We start from the raw sequence: 22,453 nt of genomic DNA, 5'->3' as shown, positions 1-22,453 counted from the left end.
GAGTTTGGCATGGCTTACTTAACAACAACAACAACAACAACAACAACATTTTTTTTATTTATACCCTGCCCATTCTGGCTGTGTTTCCCCAGCCACTCTGGGTGACTTCCAGCACATATAAAAACATAATAAAACATCAGTAAAACTTCTGAGTAAGCATGTGCACGGTCATGCTCTTGATTTGCTTCAGGTTGTCTGTGTGTGAGTGTGAGACTGTGTGTGCTGCAGGGTAGAAGATGTGATTTGAAAAGATGTTCAAAATGCGTGAAAGATTTATGTTGAAGCAATGGGGTAAATTAGCAAGAAAGGGAAGGGAGGCAGAGAAATGTTTTCAAATGGCTGTTCAAAAGAGCTGTTAATGTTAACAATGCAGCTCAACCCCCACCCTGCAAATTTGCTGCTGGGCCCACCTGAAGGCAACTTGCTGAATTATCCACTTGCATAACTTATGCACCTATTCTCCATCTGGTCATCCATTCCAGGATATGCTGACGTGTCAAAACATTTCTAGGCTCAAACAGGGCAGACTGTCCCTGGTACATGAATGTTAGTGCACAGCAATCAAATAAAAACCCAGCCATCTGACAAATCTACTCCAACATGTTTGTTTGATTGACCTCTTGAGGCAGAAATGGTAGCACTGGTTGTTAGAAGGCCTTGTGCCCTACCTAGGGATATGGGAGAAAGTTTATTTTGTTTGCATTTTAATGTGAAACTACCTAATTCACACTTTTTGAACCAATATGTTCACCAAAACACAGCTATCCTTCAAATTTGCTCTTTTCCAAATTTTGCAGTGCCGTTCTCCAGCCAATGTGTGCATAAATGTATGCCTCAGGTAAAAGTGTACCAAAGAAAATGCACACATGGGTGAAAAGAAAATGTATGATGTTAGAGGAAAATTGTTTGCAATGTGTGTATATTAGTCAAAATTGTGTACAAAATGTGTCTACTGGGGGGAATTAGCACTAAATTGCTGCTGAATTTTGATGGGGTTTTTTTAAAAAAAAATGGAGATTGCTGCAGAAATGTTGAGAATTGAATTGAAGACTGGAATAATGAAAAACCAAGAGAAAGAGAAAATGATAAATTTATCCATCCCTAGGCATCTGACAACTCTATTCCAACACCTTTATTCAGTCTATTGGGGTTTTTTAAAACAGAGGTGTTGAAACAGAAATGGTAACACACAGGAACAGCACATCCCGTTTTGCCACTTGAGGAGAAATGGGAAGTACCGCTCTGCTCTTCCATGCCAACAGCCTCACTGCCTCTGCTGTCAGCGCCACAACCACACTGCCCACCTCCACTGGCATCGGCACCAATTTCCAGCAAGGTCTCACAGAAATCTTGCAAGGTCTTTTGCACCCCGTGAGATCTTGCAAGATCTTGCCAGAAATCGGTGCCACTTCTCCACTGCTGGCTAAGATGGAGGGTGGGTGGGGTGCTTCAGGGGCTTCCAAAGCCTGAGGCAGCTGCTTCATCCCACCTAAAAGGTGGACTGGCCCTGATTGCACAGATGGGCAGGTAGAACGCCTTGTGCCCTGCCTACATTTTAGGTCAAGAAGGCGACGCAAAGGTCTGAACTTCTAGGACACCACATTTGCAAGGAAGGCCACACTTGCATGAAGGTTGTTTGTCTACCAGAAGTTCCTAGATCTAAGAGAAACCCCATTACTCAACGCTCATGCCATAATGCCAATGCTCCACAAAACAGAAGCCAGAGCAAAAGAGGCAGGCTGTCAGGAAAGAAACCTTACGTTCCGAAACAAAAGCCTTTGGGGCTTTCTTCATTTTCCTTGTCGAGCTCCAAAAAGACAAATTCCATCTGGTTTAGAAATTGGACAAGCAGCCCTGTCATTCTGGGCTCCTGTACGTGATTAGAGGAAGGAGCAGAAACAAAGAAGCATTCTGCGGAGGTCTGGGAGGTCAGAATGAGGGAGAAAATTAGTCCCCTACCAGACAACCGCTGCCCTTTTAGGTCGGCATTTTGCGACTGTCTCTTGGCAGCAGCCCAGGGCCGAAATGAACATTAACTCCCATTGGAGCTTTGTCTATGTGTTCCAGAGGCCACTGCATATGGTTGATAGACATTGAACGCCTTTTAGGGGAGAGCTTCCCATCACAATAGAAAATGAGCTTCTTTTCCTCTCACTGCACTGCAAATAATTTTAACTGCTTCATGCCCTACAAGGTCAGAAATGCTCATTCATGTTAGATTTGGGGAAGGGCTGGTAGCCTCAGCTGCTGGATCAAAAAGACAACCGCTCCCCTCTCAACAATGGGTTGCTATAAAAGAAGCTAATCAGCCTTCAGAGGGGGAAACTACAATTAAGCATTCCATACATGGAATGAAAACTGATGGTAGAAATTGCACTCCTAATATAAATGGGGATTAAAACTGCTTTACAAACCCACAAGAAGCCCTGAAAGATATGCTTGGAAAGTAGGATCCTATGAATTCTCCTGCTAATTATTTTAATGTTTTGCAGTTTAGAAAGAGCAAAAAAATCTGTAATCGCAATGCACAGGGCAGAAGAACAAGACAATAAGCTGCTGTTTCTGGCATGGACTCTTTACCTTTTTTATAGCAGCTGTGATGCTCGCTGGGTGACCTAGGGATTGTCATCATCTCTCTGTCTAACCTACCTCACAGGATGATTGTGAGGACAACATGGGGAGGTGGGAGAACCATGTATATGCTAGCTCCAGCTTCCTGGAGGAAAGAAATGGGGCAAGAATGCAATAATATAATTAAAAAATCGAAACCATATGAATGAGCAAATTCATACATAAATACTTCCAAGAGGTCTATCGGCATTGGGTGATAGACCCAAAGCAGACCTATTTTAATAGGTCTACTCTGAGTAGGAGTATCATTGTGTATCACTAATACAAGGCCATGGAACTGTAGCTTTCTCCCAACACTATGAGAGGGGGGGAAATAGTAAAAGCAGGGTATTGTGTGCCATAAACAGGAAGCATAAAGATTCGTAGGAAGACATTTTGGGATGCAATTTGGCAAGCACATCCTAGCTAATACCCCTAATCTTAAACAACCAAGACAGACAGAAGAAGCACTTGAGCTCTTCACTGTGGGATTTCTGGAAAGGGCCATTATATTTGAACAGCTTGGTTGTAAAAATGATGTCTCAGACCTTGCAATGTGCTATGAATTCAGTCTGCTTCCTCATTGAAAGAGTAAGCCTTCTTGAGGAGGCAGCTCCATTCATCTGATCCTTGGCACGCAGCATGGTTGCTCAGAAACAAAACGCAACCATCACAAGCCTCGCTGCAGGTAAGATGAAGGGTCACATGCCATTTCTACCCTTCTTCATCAGCAGGCAGATCTCACTGGCTCAGCACCTCTGGAAGCCTCCAGGCCATCCTGCAGGGACCACAGGGCAAGCCAGTCTTTCAAAAATCAGGTTTATCAGATCAATTCCATCTGCTACCAGAGCAGTGAGAATCCTCAACAAGAGCTTCATCACACTCCCATCTAACCAAGTTGCTCTGAAAGCTGCTACTACACTCCGTGAGAAGGAAGGTCCATATGATACAAGTGAAAGACCCAAATTCAGTGATTGCATCATAATATAGAAATGCCAGGGTGTTGGTTCATTAACAAAAAAAATCTGCCTGCAGACCATTCATAGGCAAAAGTGATTTCATTGATGCTGCCTGGAGATGGGACCTTAACCACTGCATAACCCATTGTTCCTGGAAAAACTCCCTGGGGCATGAGAAGATCAATGGTCCTCTAAGCTGACCTTTTAGAGATGATTCACACTGTGCCATGGTGTGAATACTCAATACATGGTATGTGCATAGGCTCACCACACACACACACACACACACACACACACACACACGGATATCTAAACATCAAACTACATTTTACATTAGATACATATTATTATTGAACTGCTATGCACTTCTCATATACACCTTTCTGTATACAATTTCACCTATTATACTAGGGTTGAGTGCAAAGACACACACCCTATCAGCCCCATGGTCTCAGTCAGGCTGACCCACCCAAGGCCAGCTAGGGAGCCACCCACCCCAGATCCGATCCTGAATTAGTTTTTGAACAGGGCTAATGTTCACTGTATACCACATGACTGTCCTGCCAAAAAGGGACTTTGGACACATCCTCTGTAGATGCAGTGATTCCATGGCAAACATACAGCAGTCCTTTTCAACAGGGGAAATATGACCCCTGAAAGTAGAAAATCTGAAAACCACCATCCTACAGGAAAACACCACCATTTTGTGAATCTTTCTCCATGGAGGAAAGAAAAAAAATCTAAACCTAAATAATTTATTGCCCCACTCAAGCTCTTGATTGATGATCTCCCATGACAATTTCTTAAAGAAAGTGATGAATTAGTTGTCCCTAGACTTACATTATACCTTCCCTTTTGGGTGGAGCTGTTTATTTACATTTTTTAGCCTTCCTTTCTTCCATCCTGGCACTTAAAATGGCTCCCAAGCAGTTCCCAGGCTGACTCCCATCCTGGCAGTGACTGCAGCCAGACATGCTTCACTTCAGCAACACGGCTGCATCATGTGCTTTCAGGCTGTGCCACGAAATAAAAGTCCCATCCCACCTCATGCCAAAGCAAGGCGACTCTCACCACCACCACGAATGGTATTCTTCATGGGTGGAGCATCAGAAGGGTCAGGCCAGCTCTATCATTAAGCAGATGCTACCAACTGGGGGAGCAGCAGTAATGTCTCTCCTCAAACTTTTCCTCCTGAGTCACATCCAGCTCTGTGGGAGATAAAAGTTTTGTGTGCCAAAGGCTTGCCAATGTTGTCTCATTGCTAGTGTTGAAGTAAGACTCTACCACCAGTCCAGTCATCACTCCAGTACACGGAGTGGGCGGAGGCATCTTGTCCTTCGTTTCAGCTAGCAGAGAGTATTGGGCTGGATGTGGATACCACACTGCAGGGACTGGCCCTATGAAAATGCTCAAAATAAATAGGGAGCCCAAACCCCAATGAACTGTAATGGCTATTAGACACAGGAGGGAATTCACAAACTAATGTGCTTTGGAACCAGCAGCAGTCCTCTAGATGACTAAACAAAGGCACTGTCACAGGTTTCTGCATCAGAATTGAGAATTCAAATGACATACTGCTTGCATTACAGAAGGTTCCTGTTCTGTCTGGGCATTCTATCACTCCACAAACGTTTTTAAATGCTTTGAAATTTCAGAGACAGAATTCATGCAGAGCTGGGTTATTTGTCACACTGTTGTAAGGCCCCATAACTTTTGTTGTTGTTCTAACAGAGTCTTAGGAGGAGACTCTCAGCTTCTGCCCAGCCTTGTCTATCAGACACCTGCGAGGTGTATTCATAGTAATCTGTCCAGTTGTGCCCATGCACAGCAGTCATGCTGTTTAGCACTAAGTTGCTGATTAGCACTAAATCACTGATTTAGCCAAAGTGTCACATATAGGCTCCCATGAAAGTTTCTGCAGGTAAACAGATTTTGTAAGATGATTAATGCAAAGGAAGGCTCTCATTGTTTGAATAATAATAATAATAATAATAATAATAATAATAATAAATTTTATTTATATCCCGCCCTCCCCAGCCGAAGCCGGGCTCAGGGCGGCTAACAACACTAAAACAGTATGACATTATAAAACATTATAAAAATGAATTAAAATCAAAATTGATGGCAACCATAAACTAAAGCTTTGTAAAGATTGCCAGAGGAGGGGGTCAGGCTGCGCCCTGACCAAATGCCAGGTGGAACAGCTCTGTCTTGCAGGCCCTGCGGAAAGATGTCAAGTCCTGCAGGGCCCTTGTCTCTTGTGACAGAGCGTTCCACCAGGTTGGAGCCGCAGCCGAAAAAGCCCTGGCTCTAGTTGAGGCCAGCCTAACCTCTCTGAGGCCTGGGACCCTCAAGGTGTTTTTATTTGAAGATCGTAAGTTCCTCTGTGGGGCATACCAGGAGAGGCGGTCCCGTAGGTACGAGGGCCCTAGGCCGTATAGGGCTTTGAAGGTTAAAACCAGCACCTTAAACCTGATCCTGTACTCCACCGGGAGCCAGTGCAGCTGGTATAGCACCGGATGAATGTGATCTCTAAGCGAAGACCCCGTAAGGAGTCTCGCTGCGGCATTCTGCACCCGCTGGAGTTTCTGGGTCAGTCTCAAGGGCAGCCCCACGTAGAGCGAGTTACAATAATCCAGTCTGGAGGTGACCGTCACGTGGATCACAGTGGCTAGGTCAGGGCGAGAGAGGTAAGGAGCCAACTGCTTAGCTTGGCGGAGATGAAAAAATGCCGCCTTTGTTATAGCTGCAATCTGCGCCTCCATGGAGAGGGAGGTATCGAAGATTACACCCAAACTCTTAACGGACGGTGCTGGCACTAATTGCACCCCCGCAAGAGATGGGAGTTGCCCCCTCAGTCCCATGTCGTCCCGTCCCAGCCAGAGGACCTCTGTCTTCGAAGGATTTAACTTCAACCGGCTCCCACGTAACCATCCAGCCACATAAGAAGGCAAGGGAGGGTGAATTTTGTTGGACAGCAGTGAGAAAACCAAGACATATCAAAATTCCCTCCTCGCCGCATCTCCTCGAACTATAGTGGTCCCTTTGCTTCTGATGATCAGGGAGTTTTACTTGCATTCATGCACTTAGAAAGTGAATTCTACACACAACCAATTCTCAGGCCTTCTCCTCTTTCCTTTCTCCTCCACTCCAAAGTTTAATGCAAGTCAGATTCAGACTTCCACCTTCAAAGAGATCTCCAACATTAAAATTGTTTCAAGTTAACACACTTAGAACTGGCCACCTTTCTTTCTTTGGGGAAAAGCAGCTGCAGAGAGGGGGTACCAAGGTACAGGGGGAAGGGGAATCAACCCTTTCTCCAACATTGTTTCCAATCGAAAATGACCCCACCCCATCCAAGTGCTGGTTGTAAGGTCCTATGGCAGGCTTCCTCAACCTCAGCCCTCCAGATGTTTTGAGACTACAATTCCCATCATCCCTGACCACTGTTCCTGCTAGCTAGGGATCATGAGAGTTGTAGGCCAATAACATCTGGAGGGTCGAGTTTGAGGAAGCCTGTCCTAGGGAATCTCTTGTGCAAAACTAGTGCCTGCAGATGTGGTGGAAGGCAGTCACAGAACAGTGATGGCAGCAGGAGTTCACACAACCCCCTTTGTATGTTAGAAGCAGGCCTGAGGGGGGTTTCAGGGCTACATGGGGTAGTCTCATCCCTTTGCAACCAGCCATGCCTCCCATGAGCTGCATGCCAAGTGTTTGAAGCAGCCCTGAACCCATCTGCATGTGGAGCTCATCGGTGCAAGGGGGATTCTGGGCCAATCAGGATTTTACCACATGTGGAAGAACCCAAGAGTCCATACACACACATAACTGTACACATTCATTGTCTCTTTCATAAAATGACATGGCAGATTTTGAAGTCACTGAGTCAGGTTTATGGACATTGATTTCTCAAGGAGTTGAAGAGACATGGGGCTCATCTACACTTCTTGTCCTGTGCCTAGTAAGCATGGGTCCAAGTAGTTTTCCCCTTGCCCCACTCCTTTTCCAGGGAAAACCCACTCTTTAGTGCTAAATCAGAGAAAAACTAGAGAAAACCCAAATTGCCATTTGCTCCAGTTGAGCTCTAAAGAGCAGTTTTCCCCAGAATAAAGCAGTCGGACAAGTGGAAGTGTGGATAAGCTCTTACCCTAGATGTAGGTTGTCAAATAGTGCACTTTAGAGGTAAAAGGAAAAATTGTGATTGGAATGGAAGGCACACTTGTGGACAGAGAAGGAGTCCAGAACCAGAAATTACTCTGGAACAGAAGGAAAGAGGTGGGTTGGCTAGAAAAGCTACAGAGCAGAGTTTCAAACAACCCTAGAATTAGGCAAAGTGCGGGGAGGGGGCTTTCAAATAAAAGGCTGTTAGGTTATCAGTTACTATATTTTTACTGAGGAGGAGTCCCCATTTGCATTTTCCATCTCAGACATCAACAGATCTTGGGTGATTTCTGGAGAACCCCAAGTTACCACCTGCATTTGGTACCTTTGCTGCAATTTGCAAACAAGCATTGCGGCAACTAGAAATTATTTCTGTATATTCCTTAAGTCATTGCATACCAATTTATTTTCCTCCAAATGCAGCTCTGGAGGCTCACTGGCAACGTAATGAAACCTGTATCTGCTTCTACCATTGTGCCTACATTGTGTGACCTTTTAACAATCCATCATTCTTTGATGGATTAGTGATGAATTCTAAATGAAAGGCATCATTTTAAAAAAGAATGAAGGAAGGAAAGAAACTTAGGTCATTTGCAGGAGACTCTGATCTGGCAGAGACCTTTGTTTAATATTGTTGATAATAACAATAGCAATAGAAGTGAGCAGAGGAATTCTGTCAGTTTCCCAGCAGCACAATAGAAATCAGCACCAAGCCCTGACTTTCTGAAAGCACTCAGCATTTAGTCTCCCATGGTGTGGCCACATTTTGTATCCATGTGCAATTCTGAAAGGCACCACAACATTATGAACATTTCACAGCAGCATTTAAACATCTTGCTTTGTGATTTGATGACTGACTGGCCCGTTTAAGTCCGTAGGTGTTCAGATAAAACAGTCATTAGGGATTTATAACAACTCCACTAGATATAGCTGAGCAGAAAAACCAGAATGTCTGCTCTTTTTTTCCCTTAAAGGCAGCAAAATTGGAAGCTATTCAGACTGACTCCACAAAATGGAAAGGCTAATGTGGGGAACAAGGCTATTTTATTGAATTCAAAGCATTTATACCCTACCAGAAAAGCTCCCAAAGGCAGTTTACAAATCAATAAAAAATAACACAGTCCCTTTCCTCTAGTGTACAATCTAAAAAGTTGAGGCACTAAAAGGAAAAGGGATGGGGAGGGAAGAGGTTACACTCTTACACACATTTACTTGAGTGCAAGGATCACTGAAACTCACCTCCAAATATTATTTGCATTTGTCCACCACATTGTAACATGCTCTCTGTTTGGATAGGATCACGAAGCCTGTTGTGAGAACTAAGGGACATCATGAAATACATGCAGCAATGGTTTCTCAGTGGTGAAACTGATCCCCTCAGCCATCTTTCCAGAAAAGCCTACACATCAACCCATTAGCTCAGTTCCCAAGCTGAGCAATTGTGATAAGCCAAATCAGAAGTTTCCAGGAGAAGAGATGCTGTTTCAGCTGCACTGGTTTGAAAATGATGAAGCAGTCGGACCTCCTGGTAAGAGTTCCACACCTTCCAAGGAGGATGATCCTTTACACAGTGCCCTTAATGGCCATGCATTTTCCTATACCATGCTTTCTGATTTCTGTGTTGTTCTATGAAGAATGGCTGTGTCAATTCACACCTAACACTAAGCCATGGTTTGGAAAGTTGGCATGTGTTTGAACACCTGAACCCAGTCTACAGGCTACCCATGATTTGTTTTCTGCCAACAAACCATGATGTGAAGCCAGAAAGAGAAAACACAAGAGCAGCTAGAAAACTAAACAGGCTTGGGAGAAATAAACCAGGGCTTTTGCTTCTCTGTGAAACAGCCAACAATTTGTTGAACAAACCATGCTTTAGTGTTATGTGCAAATACAGACTCTGCACATTTTTATCATATGTATCAGATATGGAAGCTGATACCTTGCATTAAGATCAGGATTGAAGAGAGAGAATACATTGTTTTGGTTGTTATATATGGAAGAAGGCATGTTTAGATATGAACCTATTCCACAGGGATCATTATTCATAATTTTCACCCATAACTAGGGCCCAGTTGTGATGAAAACTGCAAAGCCAAAACAGCAATGGGGGAATTTACAATTAGACACTGGACAGCTTGATGGTAGCTCAGTCATGGACAAAATAAAAAAGGCTCCTATTTGGGAACAGGGATTGTTGGCCAGTGTGAAATATATGCCTACCTTTAAGGAGATACCCAAGCTTCAATGAAAAGTGGACAGTAAAGACAACGGATGAAAACCATTGTTCAAGCTGCTTTTGCTGGGCAAAATCCAGCCAAGTAAGTCCTAATCCTGCAGTAGCAGATTTAATGGCATTCACAATGATTAGGGAGATGGTGGGGAGAAACAGAACCAGCTTTGTATTCTCCTCCATCAGGGAGAAAGCTAAGCCAAGTATCAAAGAGGAAGCATTACACGATAATCTCTTTTGAAATCAACTAAGCATTTTGCAAACCAACAAAGGAATTTTGGGAACCAACCTATCAGTTCCCTGCCCAGCCGATATGCTCTGTTTGGCTTTATTTTTTTAATGAACAACAGGGCAGGATTTATCTTTGAGGGAGGTACAAGAACTCCTAGAGAACAGACTTGGAAAGGCTTTATCCATCTGTACCTCCTGAGATGTAGGCTGGCAAAGGGAAAAGGCCAACAGTGTTTTGATTTTTCTGTTGGATTTTTCAGAGTAAACACCTAAGGATTATAAGAATCATAGAGTTGGAGAATTGGAAGGGACCATGAAGGTGACCCCCTGTAATGCAGAATTTTTTTGCCCAACGTGGGACAAGGATCATATATAGAAGAAAATGGTGGTAAAGGAATGTGGTAATGAAGTTATTCCCTCAGAACAACCTGGTCCTCTGAACAAGGAGGTGCCAAGAGAGCACCATTCCAGTGCTGATCTGTGAGAAGGGAGGTGAAAGAAAGTGTTGGCTAAACCAGAACAACTGTTTATAAGAACATGGCCTCCATTTCTCAGACCCCAGAATGGGACTCTGCATGAGAAAGAGTGTGTGTGTTCTTTCCCCAGGTCTGTAAAAGGGGCATTAGGAGAGGCTTTCCATTTTTAATAGACTCCACAAGAGCAGTGTGGCTTTAGTTTGGGATTTAAAGACACACCAGCTATGATTAAAAAGTTGGGTTTCAAGAATTATTGAGCAGAAGGGAAAGAAAGAGTCCCTAGCACAATTTCGGTAAAGCTATGCTGAGGTGGTAATAGTGTGATTTGTGGGAGTGGGAGCAAGGAAAAGTCTCTGAGCCAGTTGTAAAAAAAAAAAAAAGATTATATTATATATATATTTCATTGCATCTGTGCCAGCAGATCACTGCAAGCAGACAGGCGTCTCCCCCTCCTGACTTCCCACTGCAGCCAATGAAACTGAAGTAATCTTAAACTTAAACCAAAGGTTTATCAACACACAGTCACAAATAAGGGGGTAAAACACCCCCAAGGAAGTTATTGAGTGGTTTCATCCTTGCATTGTCGCTGGCTAGATATGTTTTTAGACTCTCCAAAGCAAAACAAGAGAAGAATGTAGAAGTATAGGAAATGTACAAAGCCATGAGAAGCTGCAAGTTTCGTTTCATGAGAATCATTTTCCACCCCCATCCAACTAATGGTGGCAAATTACCCTCAGAAAGATATGTACTGTCATCAGTATAAGAAAGAGGAAGGAGACCTGGAAAAACACTTTCATAATATTGACTTTCCAGCAAGGTTATTCCATCTGGCTCACCAACACGAGGGCTGGGTGTACTTGCAATAAATGTAGTATGCCTGTGTTTTGACTATCAAAAGTAACTTAATTCTCCTGCAAGTTCCAAAGATCTCAGAAATCCACTCCATGGTAACTCAGAGCAGGGCTTTTTGTTGTGGCTGCCCCTGTTCTGTGGAACAGCATTCCTGTCGAGTTATAACAGGCACCCACTATCTGCACTTTGAACTGCTGAAGACATTTTTGTTTTGTCAGACTTCCCCAACTGGATAAATGGATCTTTGCCACAAGCGTTCATTTGTTAGGATTTTGGTCTTGTTTCATATGTATTGATGCTATTCTGTTTTTAACTTTTAAAAATTATGTTATGTGTAAATTGCCTTGAGGTGGTGGTTTAGAAGATAAATAATAAATCAGTTGTTGTAATTGTTGTTGTTGTGGCTGACTTGGAAAATGTTATTATTCAGATGCAACACATAGTTGACCAAGAATACAAATATCAGAAGGGTTGATACATAAAAATGGATGGCAAAGCAATGGAACAATGTCATTTGTGTTTATTAATCCGCATAGAAGAAGCCTCCTACTTAATAGCACCACTTACAAAAATGGCAACCATGGACAGCACTATTCTCTCAGATCCCAATTGCATGTTATACAGAACTTCCACCATGACCTATTTTAAAACAGCCTTCATATTGCTTCCAGGCAATTTTACCTTTGCAAATGCTCTTTACACACACACAAAGATGTGCTTCCAAGTAGCAGTCTCCCTCTTTCTCTTTTGAAGTTAAATGGAACTTTAAATTATTCCTTTCCTGTCCTCTCTCAATATTGCACGGTTGTTAAAGAGAAAGAAGCTACGACACACCGACACACACATACACTGCACAATTTGATCCTTCAACAACCCATTATGTGTCTTGTGCCGCAGAGACACAAATAGCCAAATTGTCACTCCACATCTATTTTGTATCTCCCCCAGAATCAAAGTTGCATATCAGAGAGACTCATCTGCTTCCAAATGGGAGCAGTCAATTGTACTCTGCATTTGGGGCTAGGAGTACTGCTAGACAGCTGCTCCCTTCAGCAGCCAGAGTGCTCTTGCTCTGCTCCTCCTCTGACTTGATAACATTTTTGAGATGAATTTAGAGAGAATTCCACCCCTCTTCTTTCACTACCCACTATTGGTGAGCTATAAAAAATGCAGGCATTGGGAGCTGTTGGTCAGCTTGCCCAATTCACTGAAGTCCAGACTATGTGTTATTATTAAATGCATGGCAGCTGCCGCTTCGTGTCTCATGATACTGTCTATATGATTTTAAAACCTTTAAAAGGATTCCCTTCTCCCATGCAAACCTATGGTAAGGCTATCAATGACTCCCAGCCACAATGGCCATGTTCTCTGCCTTGACTATCAGAGGCAATATGCCTTTGGATACCTGGGGGGATCACAAGTGGGGGGGGGAGCTATTGTGCTGAGGTCCTGCTTTTAGGCTTCCCATAGGCATCTGGTTGGCCACTGTGGAAACAGGATACTTGACTGGATGGGTCATTGGCCTGATCCAGCTGGACACTTCTTATGTTCTTATCTGCTGAGAGCATTACCTGAGGTTCTGCCCCAGGCAACTCCCTCCCAGTCCAGCCTTTGGTTACTGGGAACAAAGCATTTTCTGCAGCCATGCTCTGATCATAGAACTCCCTCTTCAGTCACATTGGTCTGGAATTTTTTGCCCCAAGCCGTCCTTGTTCTCCCAGCGGTAAACAATATGGACCTGCTGAATATTTTTAATTGCTCTTCTGCATACATTGAATCTTAGGCTATTTTAAGCTGGATTTAGCCTGCGTTTTTGTGCTGTTTAAATTGGGAGCCTTGAAGGCTAATCAGGATGGAAAGGCAGGACAGAAATGTTTTAATTAAAGGTGATGTGTGACAGGATGTTATCACACCCAGCATTTCCTACATAACTGCTCCAATTCATTGGCGGCTGCTTGGGGGGATGAGCAAATGCTGAGAGCCCTGTCATAATGTTTTAACTAAATGCTGCAAGGTGGATGGGAATCTCTTTCTTTCTTTCTTTCTTTTTTTGCCTGGGGGCCACATTGCCCTCCAGGGGCCCTCCACGTGCTAGTGGGCAGAGGCTCTTCCCTTTGTACAGAAGGCAACATTCCAGGCACACAAAGAGGTTTCTGCATGAGCCAGTGTGGCATAATGGTTAGAGTCCTGGACTAGGACAGGTATGGGTAAACTCCGGCCCTCCAGATGTTTGGGACTACAATTCTCATCATCCCTAGCTAACAGGACCAGTGGTCAGGGATGATGGGAATTGTAGTCTCAAACATCTGGAGGGCCGGAGTTTGCCTATGCCTAGGATGTGGGAGGCCAGGGTTTACTAGCCATGAAGTTCACTAGCTGACCTTGGGCCTGTCACCATCTCTTAGGCTAACCTATCTCACAGGGTTGTTGTGGGGATGAAATGAGGAGGAGAAGAAACATGTACACCACCTTGAGATCCTTGGAAGATACAGGTGGTATAGAAATCTATTAAATAAGTGCATTTCTCTATCTGCTATCCATAGAAGCCAGAGGTGCTATCACAGTTCAAAAATACATTCCAGCCAAGCAAAAGTGCAAGGGTGTTACAGAGCACGGCTGGTGGGGATGTGACCTAGGGAAAGTTCCAAGAGCCAGAAATAGTGACCTGGAGAGCAGCATTTGACCCCTAACCCTGAGGTTCCCACTTCCTTGAACTAAAGGGAGACTCAGATGACATGCACACAAATTGAAGAAATGCACAATGAGGATAATAATAATAGTAATAGTAGTAGTAATAATAATAATAATAATAATAATAATAATAATAATAATAATAATTTTTATTTATACCCTGCCCTCCCCAGCCAAGACCGGGCTCAGGGTGGCTAACACCCGATATAAAATAATTTATTAAGATACAACTTAAAAACAAGATTAAAATACAACATTAAAATGCAGCCTCATTTCAATAGAAACTCAAATCAAAAACTTTTTGAGGATGAAAAGGTCAAATCTTCACCAAGGCTAACTATTCAGACTGGTCCTACGTGGGCCAGAAAAAAGCCAGGGAAGTCCCCAAATAGGAGTTCCATCACAGAAGGAGAAAGGAAAAAGGAAAGAGGGGGAGGGGATCAAGTTGAGTCCAAGCCAAAGGCCAGGTGGAACAACACTGTCTTACAGGCCTTGCGGAAAGAAATCAGATCCTGCAGGGCCCTGGTCTCATGAGACAGAGCGTTCCACCAGGCCAAAGCCAGTGTTGAAAAGGCCCTGGCTCTGGTTGAGGCTAATCTAACTTCCTTAGGGCCCGGGACCACTAGGGTGTTGCTATTTATGGACCTTAAGCTCCTCCGCAGGGCATACCAGGAGAGGTGGTCCCATAGGTACAAGGGTCCTAGGCTGTGATACTGCTCAGGATGGTCTGATGTGTGTGCACATAGTCCTCATGTTCCTACAAACTGGGACAAGAACCCTCTAAGCAATAGCAATGGATCTGGAAAGACTTTCTACTTTTGCACATAGCCTTGGGAGTGCCACACTATGGTGGCACAGATAGTCATGCAAGAATCACTGAAAACTGTTAAAAGATAACAGTTTCAACATCATACGGTCCTTCTATAGCCTGTTGATCTTACTAGACAAAAGCAGGTGACCATTTGCCCCGTAGAAAAATGAGGATGTGCTACCCCTTCAATCGTCTGGTGTGAGATGTTCGGTGCCAATGACAGAGGACTCAACTCAGACCACAGAGATCAGCAGCAGACACAAAACTGCCCCTCTCTGTTTCCCCAAGGTGAAACAAAGGGATGCAAGAGTGATTACAGGCAATGAAACCGTACGAAGTTAAATGTCATAGAAAAGCAATTTGCTTTTTTCTCAGCCTCTGCTCTCCAACCATCCGTCTCACAGGGCTATTGTGTGGACAGATCAAATAAGGACTGCAAAAAAGGAGGAAAAACCATAAAAATCTTATGTGAAGGGGAAAACAGTGGCATTTTATATCAAAGCAAAAAGTGTGTGCCATGGCAAACTTGCATGGCTAGCATACTCCAGAAGAGACCACCAGGAGTCACGGCCTATGCTTTCATTCATGATTACCTTCCTAGGAAGTCAGTGACAACCCCAGAATTCTTTCCCACTTTAGTGTTGCTTCAACCAGTAAAATGTAGGGATGCCGGATTAAAAACACAGATAATCATTTTTGCCTGAACTCCTTGCTGCAGAAGATGATGATATTGTGACAGGTGAGGTGAGATGGGAGGCAGGAAGAGGAAGGGCCCCTTCCACACTGTGTGGTGTATGCGGCTGCTGACTGGCCAGGAGTTACAGTCCATGGATCAGACCCACTATTTTTGGAAGGGAGATCAGAGGACCCCAAGGATGTGGAGGGCTGGGTGTGGAAACGATCAGGAGAGGAAGCCTCAGAAGGTAGCACCCTACTCCCCTGCAAAGGGACCCACAGAAGTCAGCAGGGACATTTATTCATTCATTTATTTATTTAAGACACTTATACACTGCTATATCATTTGCTATTCTAAGCAGCGTACATAAAACAAAACATACAGAAAATCACCAGCATGGTCTGAAGAGGTGGCCCCTGGAACTTTCAACAATGCAAGGGCTCTATCAGAAAAAACACACATCAAGGCTAATAATAATAATAATAATAATAATAATAATAATAATAATATACCCCACCCATCTGGCTGTGTTTCCCCAGCCACTCTTAAAGCTAAGACCACTATCTCAGCTGGGGAAGGAGAGCTAAGCAGATAACACCAAACCTGCCAGTAGGCCTGCTTAAGCTTTCTGTTGGTTTTGGACCTTAGCTTGTTGACTATGCGCAAATCAGACTTTACCCATATCCACTCCTGCTTCTCTCAACTATAGCATACCTCCTCTGAAGCAGGATACCATTTATTCTTGTGCAACTCTTTTTCAACTCTTTTTCAACTTTTTTACTATCATCAAAATACCTTGTACAGGGTCTCCAGAGGGACACGCTGCAAAAGACTTATACTGAGATAAATAACAAAACTCTCAAGCACTGAACAACTCTCTCTCTCTCTGTTGTGCAGAAATGATACAGTTTACATAAAGTTGCAACACAATAAAACAACACATTGCCTTCCTGAAGTTCCTTGCATCACCACAAAACGTCTTCAGAAGCCTGCTGGCCAGAGAGGGCAAATGGCTTCTTCTCCTTCACCTCAGTCTCCTCAAGAGCATCGGCACTTGAGAAACTGAAACTGACAACCCTGCTCTTCAGGGTTCAGGACCTTACAGAGAGGAGACAGTGGGCATGATCCCAACTGCGTTGAGGCAACTGCCTGTCATGGTGGCTGCTCTCCGCTTTGGCTCACTAACTGAGCATGTGCAGAATCATTAAAACACTAGACGTCAGTGGGTTACACTTGCACATGTATAGGGTGCAGCTGACCTCATCAGCCATGGAAGGTATTGCTGACCAATGAGCATTCTGAACCTGACCCAGCCTATCCCTGCAACTAGCACCACTTCTTATGCCTGTCAGTAAGGGTGTAGGGGCCCCCTTTCTTTTCGCTCACCATTTGGTGCAAGGGAAGGGAACATTTTCCATTCCAAGGCCACATTCTCTCATAGGCAACTTTCTGGGGGCTGCATGCCACTGGTGTGGCCTGGGGAGGAGGCTTGGGGACTGTTCCAGGGGCCAGACAGAGAGGTCTAGAGGGGCACAATGCAAATGGCCCCCCAGACTAAGATTCCCCACATCTGGCTGAGTGGCAACAGCCTTTCCTACTTCATCAGCCATGCAACTTAAAGGCAAAAGCTATTTTTCAGGTTGCTGATCTGACAAACATAGTCAAATGAGTGAGTTACCTTCGGTCCTGATGGTGAATGGCGAGTCCCCCAGTCTTTTGGCTGAAAACTGACCTCCCAGTGATGTCATTAAGAAGCAGAGAGTGAAAAATCCAATCCCAACCACAAATATCCTATAAAGGGAGACAAAAGAGGAGCATCATCAGGTATAAAGCTAAACAATATGCAGGAGAAATTCCCTACAAATTCCCACTACTTTGAAAGAGCTTTAAGGATCACTTCCATCCCTCTGAAATCTAGCATTGCTTCCAGGTGGTGGGTAGTGGCTCCTCCAGGCGCCAGATTTGGGTCTGGCCTTGGAAACACACAACTGGGAAGAAGGTTTTTTCTACTAGCACAAGTGTGTGGAGTTAAGGGTTCTTTGCCACGAGGAAGATGATGCTTTGTCACAATCTGATCCTCAATCAAGCGTAGGCACTTACTAAGTGACTTCGTTGCTCCCCTAAGTAAGAAATGACAAACCCAGCCATCAAAACTTCACCACTTTTTCCCTCATACTTGTTGGATTGAATAAGCTGCGGGGCAGGAGTAAACATTGTGTTAGATGGAAGAGAACACAGTACTTCTCTCTGCTAAACAAATTAATTGTACTTAACAGGAATGAAAGCTGCATGTATCAGAACACTCACCACAGGGCATAAATCCACTGGGATGTTCTCCTGCACAAATGTCAGAGTAACGCTTTTTGCACAGCTCCCTGTCATTTCTGAAGTGTATTTAATCATTTCACCCACTGCCTACTTACTCATAAAATGTAAAATGTTGTGCAGCCTAACTTTAGCCAACAATGATTCTTTTTAATAATTTTTTTAAAAAAAACTTCTCAAAAAACTTTGTCTTGGACCTCCAGGAGTTAGGTGTGTAACTATATGACATTTATAGGCCAATCTAGAGACTTTATACTAGCTGCCAACCATAGGCCCATGCTGCTCACTCCTGTTCTCTTTTAACCCCAACAAAAATTGCTCTGAAGCCTGAGTGTGTGGTGTCCTAGGTAGCTTAAGAGTCAGAGACTACTGGAATGCTACAATTCACAATGGCAGACCACCAAATCAGACTGTTGTATGCTGTTCAGCCACTTCAACAACAATCTCTCTTCTCCCCAAAACATAATATAATGAAGTGGTACCTGGTGTGTGTCAAGGGGTTGGTATTTAATTGTCAGGGTGGGCCCTGCTTTGTCTTCAGTCTTTTCTCCAGATTCTTCCCATTGATTAAATACACACACACACACACACACACACACACACACTCATCATTATGCCAGACTTGTTTAGGCATTTGAATCTTCATAATTATAATCGAGCAAGGAGTGATGGTTAAACACTGCATTTAATTACTAATTTAGACCACTGGAGAAGCAGGGGGAGAAGGAAAGAAAAAAGAAGGAAAGAGCTGAAAGGAGGGGAAACAGTCAAATGAGTTGCCTGGTTTAGAAGAATCTCATTAGAAGATGAAAAACTTCAAGACTGCAAATGCATTTCAGAGGATGAAACTGCAGCGCCTGCAGTACCCAACAGGATCAGAATAAGTAAGTTACAAGAACTTCAATGGGGCAATATGATGATCAGATAATTACATTCACTCTGGTTTTCCTCAAGCAAAATAACCACTTGCACATTATTTGATTTCCATCCTACCCCATTTTCCTAAGCCGTATAATTGTCCCAAGAAACCCCTGTTTCAAGATGCACCACAAAGGGAAGCCTTCTTATTCTTAACAGCGCAAAAGCAGAGTGTGGCTTTGAATGTTTCTGCTTGCAAAGGGAACAAGAGCAAAAGGCCACCAATTTGGTTCCCCCCCCCCCACTTTGGGTTAGAAATTCCTAAGGCCACCACTGTCGCTTAATGTCACATCCACATTTAACATAAATGTTAGTGTAGCCCAAGCTAATCAGTACCATTCATTTGTCACTGAGACAGTAAGGAAGAAAATGACACATATAATAAGAAGTAAGGAAAAGGTGAGCACACTGCATTAGTATTGTGTTTTGCTATGTTATGCATTTTTGTGTTCTTATACGTGATCCTGGGATAAAGGGTGCATAGAAATTTAATAAATAAATGGTCATAATGAATAACTTTAAGTGCACATAGCAGCAATGAAGGCCACCAATCTGGGTGGCTTTATATGAGGATTAGGCAAATTCACGGAGAATAAGGCTAGCCATGTCTCCTAGCTGCAATGGCTATGTTCTTCCACCACTGTTGCAAGGGAGTGTGCCTCTGAATACCAGTTGTTGGGACTCACAAGTGGGGAAACTGCTGCTGAGCGCAGGTCCTGCTTGTGGATCTCTCACGGCATTTAGCTGGCCACTAGGAGAACAGGATGCTGGACAAAATGGTCCTCTGGCTTGATCCTGGAGGGCTCTTCTTATGTGGGAAAAGGTTTCCAAGCCTGTGGCTGCTGCATCCTAACATAATATCACAATTATCGCTTAGTTAAAAGGGGGGTCTTTCATTTCCAAGGTTTTTTTGCTAATAGGTGAGCAGGTGCTGGAGTCCAGTGGCATAACAGTTAAGACCCAGCATTAATCTGCAGTCAAATTAGGAATGTTCACAGTGTCCTTCAACGTGACCAGTTTCTCTCTACTTTTTCATTTGATTAAGAATAGAGCAATTCAACAAAATGTCACATTGCAAAAGGATCATTTGCAGCTACTATCAATGGGAAATACCCATCTTCCCAGGTTAAACATGATCACATCCATCTTCCTTAGTAATAGTGTACAGTATGCACCCTTTATTTATAAATAAAAGAAGATCACATTGTACCAATCAATTTGGCTGTGGTGCACTTAACAGAAGCCAAGGTTCTTATTTTATTTTATTTTTGTTTATTTACTACTTTATAGTGGTGGAAATATCCTAGAAATTTTAGAAAGCAAACACGGTGCAATACTCTCGCAGGAAGGGGTCCCATGAGCATCCCATGGCAGCAGCCAAGGCCAAGGGGGGGGGGGAGAGAGATGGATGCGTATTTTCACCATACACAGAAACCCCAAGGGAAACCTTTCACTCTCACTCCCACAGAGGCTGCTTGGTGGTGTGTCCTGCTGCCTTTTTCAGCAATGCAGCTTTATAGTAGACTCTTTGAATACAACTCTAGGTTACAGCAGTTTTACCATACGCTTGTGGCACCTAGAATATATTTACATCGGTTGCATGCATGCCGATTTCAAGCAGAAGGCTAGTCTTTCTACATTCATTTCTTTTCTACATCAACATCTCACCTTCTTTTGTTTGGTTATGTCTCTGGACTACATGCTTCAGTCCATAGTGAAGTCCAAGGTGAGTCTCTCTATTACAGTCTTCTATGACCACATGTTGTTTGGGCTTGTTTTTTTAAAGATGGGAATAATCAGGACAGCGGAGGTGCCTGGTATTGTGTGTGTTGGATTCTCAACATCTGGAGCAGGCATAGGCAAACTCGGCCCTCCAGATGTTTGGGACTACAACTCCCATCATCCCTGACCCCAGTGGTCAGGGATGATAGGAGTTGTAGTCCCAAAACATCTGGAGGGCCGAGTTTGCCTATGCCTGATCTGGAGGGTGGGGTGGGGAGGCTGAATGCATTCCCATTGCTCTTTGTACACCATAAATACATTTGTCTTTATCAATATAGGAAGCTGCCATACACAGAGTAAGGTGGCTTGGTCTAGCTAGCTCAGTATTATCAACAGTGACTAGCAATAGCTCTCCAGGGTTTCAGACAGGGCTCTCTCCCAGCCCTAACTGGAGGTGCTGTGGATTGAGCCTGGAAACTTCTGCATGCGAAGCAGATGCTCTCCCACTGGCCTTCATCTCTTCTGCTAACAAAACTATACACTTCGGCATGAAAGAAAGAAAAGAAAGAAAATTGGCCCTGAAATTAGTTTGAAACTTCTCAGCTTTTTTTAAAAAAGACCCTAAAGCTAGTCAGAAAAAGTAGTCTACTCCAGCCAGTCCCTCCCCATGCCATCCTTCATCACAGCACAATAAGTCGGGTTCTGCTGTTCTATTAAGCCAACCGTCATTCAACATGAGAGAAGGTGACAGCTCTCCCTGATGGCTGTGTATAGCCCATGACACAACTGGCACAGCCAGTGAATTGCTACTGAGAGACGTATCCGTCCATCCAGCTTCTAGTTTTGCACGCAACCCCACTTTAGAGCTCATCTTGCATTAGGCCAGTCAGCTTTGCCATGGACCTTAATAAGATCAAGGCTGGCACATTTTTTAAGAACAGTAAAACACACAATTCAGGAAGAGACGGCCTGGGTGGACCTCTCCCACATGAGCTCACCATGAGAGTTTCTTCGACAGGAAGAGCGGCAACCAATCCCAGCCTGCTGGGATGAATGCACCTGCATGATATACATGTCTGTCACATTCACATGTTACGCATTTGAATTACCTTAGGGATGTTACACACAGTGACAAATCTGGCTTTGCCACCAAGAGTACACTCCACAAGGCAGCACTCTGACAAGGGGTGTAGTGGTTAGAGTGTTGGACTAGGACCTAGGAGACCAGGGTTCAAATCTCCACACAGTCATGAAACCAATCATTGTCCCTCAGTCTAACCTACCTCAGTGGATTCTTGAGGGGATAAAATGGGGAGCTCCTTGTCTAATATAACTGTAATGATAGATAGATACGGCTGGATAGCTCAGTTGGTTAGAACACGGTGCTGATAACACCAAGGTTGCAGGTTTGATCCCAGTATAGGACAGCTGCATATTCCTGCATTGTTTGGGGTTGGACTAGATCAGTGGTGGCCAAACTTGGCCCTCCAGCTGTTTTGGGACTACAACTCCCATCATTCCTAGCTAACAAGACTAGTGGTCAGGGATGATGGGCATTGTAGTCCCAAAACAGCTGGAGGGCCAAGTTTGGCCACCACTGGACTAGATGATCCTCAGAGTCCCTTCCAATTCTACAAGTCTATGATTCTATTATAAATAAATGCATCTGTTTTCAAATGCCTGCTTCTCACATTCTTGATTTTGAGGTAAATATATTAAGAAGGGACATGTGATGGGTTCATCAGAGTTACACCTGGCCCACACTCCTCTTTACATAAGCCTCTCATTCTT

General features: G+C 43.8%; 1 protein-coding gene across 1 annotated transcript in view; it reads right to left on the bottom strand.

The window, feature by feature from the left end:
- The window catches only part of MGAT5B (alpha-1,6-mannosylglycoprotein 6-beta-N-acetylglucosaminyltransferase B), a 174,201-nt gene that overhangs the window by 146,597 nt on the left and 5,151 nt on the right, over window positions 1-22,453 (bottom strand). The window contains exon 2 of the mRNA XM_079965995.1: window positions 17,376-17,488. Within this exon, the coding sequence (XP_079822121.1) occupies window positions 17,376-17,488 (113 nt within the window). The remainder of the gene's footprint in view (window positions 1-17,375; window positions 17,489-22,453) is intronic.

Source organism: Podarcis cretensis (assembly GCF_951804945.1).
Source record: "Podarcis cretensis genome assembly, chromosome: 2".
In the NCBI taxonomy this organism is placed as follows: domain Eukaryota; kingdom Metazoa; phylum Chordata; class Lepidosauria; order Squamata; family Lacertidae; genus Podarcis; species Podarcis cretensis.
This window is presented reverse-complemented; position numbering and strand designations above follow the sequence as displayed.